The sequence below is a fragment of the Salmo trutta genome, chromosome 5 (genome assembly GCF_901001165.1).
Source record: "Salmo trutta chromosome 5, fSalTru1.1, whole genome shotgun sequence".
NCBI classification, from domain to species: domain Eukaryota; kingdom Metazoa; phylum Chordata; class Actinopteri; order Salmoniformes; family Salmonidae; genus Salmo; species Salmo trutta.
This window is the reverse complement of record NC_042961.1, coordinates 48,705,385-48,711,467: the sequence shown is the minus strand read 5'-3', so window position 1 is coordinate 48,711,467 and position 6,083 is coordinate 48,705,385. Positions and strand designations below refer to the sequence as shown.

The window sequence follows — 6,083 nt, the reverse complement described above, 5'->3', positions numbered from 1 at the left end:
ATCTCCTCCAACCAGTCAAAACCTGATACGCATTGGTTGCGGATGACTCATACATGGAAACTTTAACAGGCGTCCTCAGTACATTTAGAGAGCATAGCCAAGGACTGTGTTTGATGTAACAGAACACAAGTCAAGATTACTCCATGTCACGTCATTCACTGGCACAGTGGACTAATACATAGGAAATTGAACAGATGTCCCCAGTTGAGCATTTACACAATATAGCCAAGTCCCTGTGTAATGTAACAGAACCCAGGTAAAGATTACCACATGTCACGCCATTAACATTTCAGGTTGTTTAAAGCCATGGGAAAGTCAGTGGGAACTGCTACAATAGATTAGGATAATAGATTAGGGCAATTCTTATTTTCTCTCTTTTGCATGTGATGCATTATTGCTCCGTCCCAGGAACAGAAATGGTTGGTTTTCAGACCAATGGTCAACTCCCATGATGTGTCTTGCCCCACGTTTGAAACCCTGATGATTCATATTATTACAAATTTTGTTATTATATCGTTTTTTCCCTCATCAATCTACACACAATACCTCATAATGACAAAGCAAAAGCGTTTCTATTTTTTTATTTCGCAAATGTATTAAAAATAAAAAACTGAAATATCACATTTACATACACTGCCGTTCAAAGGTTTGGGGTCACTTAGAAATGTCCTTGTTTTTGAAAGAAAGCCATTTTTTGTCGATTAAAATAACATCAAATTGATCAGAAATACAGTGTAGACATTGTTAATGGTGTAAATGACTATTGTAGCTGAAAACGGCAGATTTGTAATGGAACATCTACATAGGCGTACAGAGGCCCAGTGTCAGCAACCATCACTCCTGTGTTTGGCATGTTGTGTTAGCTAATCCAAGTTTATCATGTTAATTGATCATTAGAAAACCCTTTTGCAATTATGTTAGCACAGCTGAAAACTGTTGTTCTGATTAAAGAAGCAGTACAACTGGCCTTCTTTAGACTAGTGGAGTATCTGGAACATCAGCATTTGTGGGTTCGATTACAGGCTCAAAATGGCCAGAAACAAAGAACTTTCTTCTGAAAGTCCTCAACTGGCAGCTTCATTAAATAGTACCCGCAAAACACCAGTCTCAATGTCAACAGTGAAGAGGCGGCTCCGGGATGCTGGCATTCTAGACAGAGTTGCAAAGAAAAAGCCATATCTCAGACTGGCCAATAAAAAGAAAGGATTAAGATGGGGAAAAGAACACAGACACTGGACAGAGGAACTCTGCCTATAAGGCCAGCATCCCGGAGTCGCCTCTTCACAGTTGACAGTATTGGGTACTCATCATTGCATTCATGAGAGAAGATTCAAGACTTTGTTAAACATGTTCAGTCAATGAATGGTGGGTACGAAGACCAAAACATTTCAACATTTTGAGAGGATACCTCCTCCACTGTTTCTCCAACCAAAGGTGTTACTGTTACCATTTCACATCAATAATGTCCTGGATGTAAATTTGCCCGGGGCATCAGTGTTTCAATGGTGGGTCAAGACAAATAATGAAAACCAACCGCTTCTGTTCCCGAAACAGAGCACCAATTCATCACACCCAAAAGTGAGAAAATGTGCAACTATTGAAAATAAGGTTGCATGATGATACATAAAGGTTCATCTTAAAAGCATTTGTAAGTGCATTTATAAATGGTTAAAAAATGGAGGTAAATATTGGCTCTCTATTTGGGAAACTGACCAGTTATTGCACTATTTTGACCAATGCGATATAACACTTTATTAATGGTTAATAATACATGTACAAATAATTAAATAGTCGTTAATAACGTAATTATAACCCCTTTGCAAATGGAACCTTTTTGTAAAGTTTTACCCTTTAAGTTTGGAGGATTATGAGTGGTGCACACTTCATGTCTGTTTATTTGAAGGAGAGAGAGAGAGAAACAGAGAGATATAGAGAGCGATTTAACAAGCCTTTATTGTACAATTCAGGAATCCACAGAGTTTAAATTCAATGTGACAGCCACAGAATCAAGAGAAAGACTACATTTCATCTGATTGCATGTCAGCTTTTCGTGCTGTTCCTCTCACATAGGGAAGAGCAGAAAGACACTGAAGATACTGTGTTTATCGTGATCATCATAGAGCCTAAAGCCTGCATCAAGTTCCATATTGATCACATCCCTTTCCTCCAGCTCTAGAATCACTGCATTGGATACATACTGATAATCTGCTAAATTCTTCTGACCTGCCCACATTATATGGTACTTGCCATTTTTTTTCATGGATACACCCACCCTTTTTGAGATGCGGTTGTCCATACCAGTGAATCTGATGTAGTAGACACCTCTCACTGGTGCTGTGAAGGCCCCTGTAACTGGGCTGTAGGCATTACCAATGTTAGTGATGACATTGTTGTACACTAGTGTGACAACAGTATTGAAAGGTCCCACTGGACGGCCTAAAGCAGCAGAGAAGGCTACCTTTGGTCTGTCTGTGTTCTCTCTCTTCAGCTCATCCACCTCCTGCTCAATGGAACTCAGTCTGGCCTCCAGTTTGAACAGCTCTGCATCTTGGTCTTGGTTCTTCGCCTCGACGCGTGCCAGTCGAGTCCACAACTTTGCATTCTCTCTCTTCAGCTCCTCCACCTTCCCCTTCCTGGCATTCAGTCCCTCCCCCATGGTGGACAGCTCTGCTGCTTGTGACACGTTCTCTCTCTTCAGTTCTTCAACTGTGTTCTTGTGGAACTCCACTCTCGGTTCCACCATCATGTCTCTCAGAGCTCTCAGCTCAGCCCAGTTATCAGGTTGGGTGGTCTCTGTAGTGTCATTCTCTCTGACCTCTCCACTCTCTTGCTGAGCCCATGTTCCAGACAGACAGAACAGCAACACCAGCACAGCTACAGCCCCCCTCATTCTGAAACAGCAGGCCTTTTCAGAGTATTTAGTCAATGAAGCTCAGTCCCCCACTTTATATACACATCAGAGGTGGCTGGTGGGAGGATATTTATTGGAGGACAGGCTCATTATAATGGCTGGAATGGAATTAATAGACTGGACTCAAACACATGGAAACCATTTGTTTGATGTGTTTGATTCCTGTCCATTTATTCAATGTCAAGCATTTCAATGAGCCTATCCTATGATATCTCCTCCCACCAGCCACAACTGATAAACATTGGCCTTGGTGGACTAATACATAGGCACTTTAACAGGTGTCCTCAGCACATTTAGAGAACATAGCCAAGGACAGGTAAACATTAATGAAATCTGGGGTTGTTTAAGGCTACAGTACTTCTTCCTCCTCCTCCTTTTATTCCTTCTCCTCCTCCTTCTCCTCCTCTTCTTCCTTCTCCTCCTGCTCCTCACCCTTCTCCTCCTCTTCTTCCTTCTTCTCCTGCTCCACCTCCTTCTTCTTCTCCTGCTCCTCCTCCTCCTTCTCCTGCTCCTCCTCCTTCTCCTCCTCTTCTTCCTTCTTCTCCTGCTACTCTCTCCTTTTTCTTCTTCACCTGCTTCACCTCGTCCTGCTCCTCCTCCTCCTCCTCCTCCTCCTGCTCCTCCTCCTTGTGTGTGTGTCTGGGGCCTGTGCGTGCCTGCATGCTTTCGTACGTACACGTGTGTGTGTGCTCGTCAATATGTGTGTACTGGCTGGCCCTGCTTGTGTGAGATACTTCTTGCTCCAGTAAGAGGGTGGCAGCTCTTGACTAAAAACGCCTCTTGCCAGTCTAACAAACCAGGGATCCAATCGTCACACACACCTCCTTAGCCGTGTTTTTGGAGAGCCCACGTCAATCGTTTGAGCACACACGCACACGGATAGACACACGGAAACACAAACGCTTCCTTAGCCGTGTCTTTTGAGAGCCCACGCCAATCGTCTGAAAATCAACAAATGTTCCTTTTTCCATCAGAGCGTAGGAGAAAACACTTCCTCTCTTCTAGGCTTATCTGAGTCCCATTATCTCCAAACAGAGACACATAGACGCTCCCGGCCGCTCCGCTATCCCAATAGCTTTTCTACTGGCACCTGATTGAATTTTCCTTCCTGAGACGACTACTTTTGAGAATGAGAGGGCTAATGCACTGAGACTCAGTCATGCAAAAAATATACTTTTGTATGAAGTATCCACTTGTGCACACAGTACACGCACAGAACGAGAGATGAAGATTGATACGTTAGGCTTTACTGCAATCTCAGTGACAGTGTGACCAGCAAACGGTGTGGGCCCAATTCGAGCTATAATATTGGCCCCACATAGGCTGCCAAAATTGGACCGATGCGCCTTTGCATATTGGCTCCATGTTGGCCCCAAGGGCAGCCCTCACTTCCCTTGAAATAAGCCCACCGTTTTGGATTGGCGGCCCGTTACATTGTATCAGAAAGACAACAAAGTTGTTTCTATCATATACTGTGTATATACACTGAGTGTACAAAACATTAAGAACACCTGCTCTTTCTATGGTATAGACTGACCAAGTGAATCCAGGTGAAAGCTATGATCTCCCTTATTGATCTCCCTTATGTTCCATTGTGAAAACATGTTACTATTGATGTTCCCAAATAGATTTCACTTGGTTTCCCAAATTAAGCACTGGGTAGCTGCAGGAACCGGGTTGGAGAGCCCATGGTATAAAGAGTTTGGGCGGAATATCACCTGTGGTGCAGTGAAATCACCGGAGTAGCCTACCCAACATGAGTGAATAACATATAAGTGGGAAAGTGTTCTCCATTCACTATTCCAGTGCATATGGATGACATGTATTTTTCCCCCTGCCCCCATTCCTGCCCATTTGATAATGGGCCATTCTAAATCAAAACTAATTTTACATATTAGTAAAGACAAGATTAAATTGAGAATAGTCTGATGGGTGAAAATATGATCACTTGATGAGAGAACAGCTGTACAGCCTGAGGCAAGGAACAGAGCGCAAGATTTCTATTGCGACTTTCTCAAATCATCAATAGCAGCCCAAATATATTTTGCTTTCTAATGCATTCTAAGGTTTGTATCATTGCCAAAGTTGCCAAATAACTCTAAATCTAGCATATAGGACCTGTTTCAAATGATCACTTTTATGCTCAACATAGGCACTTCATATGCGAGCACGAGCTCCTGAATGGGAAAAATATCCATTCTATTCTTTTAACTATAAAATCATATAATATAAATAATGGCATTGGACTGATAAGCATATCTTGTCTGCTAAATTAATAAGCTCACAGCCTGTGGCATGGCGCATAGCCAGATAACATACAGTAGGTCAACTCATATTGTCACGGTTGTCGTAAGGATTTGACCAAAACGCAGCTGGAATATGTATACTCATCTTCTTTTTATTTTGAAGAAGGAGAAACAAATAAATACATATACAAAAAAGAACAGTCCTGTCAGGTGCACAAACACTAAACAAGGAACAACTACCAACAAAATCCCACAGAAAAACACCCCTCTTAAATAGGACCTTCAATTAGAAGCAACTAGGAGCAGCTGCTTCCAATTGAAGGTCAACCCCATAAACTAAACATAGAACAAGACATACTAGATAAACATAGAAATATACTAACATAGAACATAGCCCAACAAACCCCGAAACACTCTAAACAAACACCCCTCTCAAAACAGAACATAGCCCAACAAACCCCGAAACACTCTAAACAAACACCCCTCTTAAAACAGAACATAGCCCAACAAACCCCGAAACACTCTAAACAAACACCCCTCTTAAAACAGAACATAGCCCAACAAACCCCGAAACACTCTAAACAAACACACCCCTGCCACGTCCTGACCAAACTACAAAAACAAATAACCCCTTTACTGGTCAGGACGTGACACATATTCTGTTCTTCTGAAATACATTTTCTTCATATCATGTTTCTTTAGACCTGCCTAAAATAAATAATAGATTTATTGTGATGGTTTATATTAAATTGATTTATTAGACTTGTTTAAATGTAGATGTTCCAAAGGCACACATCAGAGGCTTGTATGAGTGGAGCCTGGAGATGCTAAACATGTTAATTAATGGTCAATTACCATGAGACGGGCAGTCTTTTGCATGACAATAACCAGCTGACAAGATGTCATGACCGCCACAGCCCTAGCGC

At 42.0% G+C, this 6,083-nt stretch overlaps 1 protein-coding gene across 1 annotated transcript; it reads right to left on the bottom strand.

The window, feature by feature from the left end:
* Positions 1 to 1,927: 1,927 nt before the first annotated feature.
* On the bottom strand, positions 1,928 to 2,963 carry LOC115193423 (complement C1q-like protein 2). The gene has a single exon (XM_029752120.1). The coding sequence runs from the start codon at positions 2,888 to 2,890 to the stop codon at positions 2,063 to 2,065; it is 828 nt and encodes a 275-aa protein (XP_029607980.1). The 5' UTR covers positions 2,891 to 2,963; the 3' UTR covers positions 1,928 to 2,062.
* Positions 2,964 to 6,083: the final 3,120 nt, after the last annotated feature.

Coding starts and splice junctions, on each gene's coding strand:
- LOC115193423 (XM_029752120.1), bottom strand. CDS start 2,890: ATGAGGGGGGCTGTAGCTGTGCTGGTGTTGCTGTTCTGTCTGTCTGGA.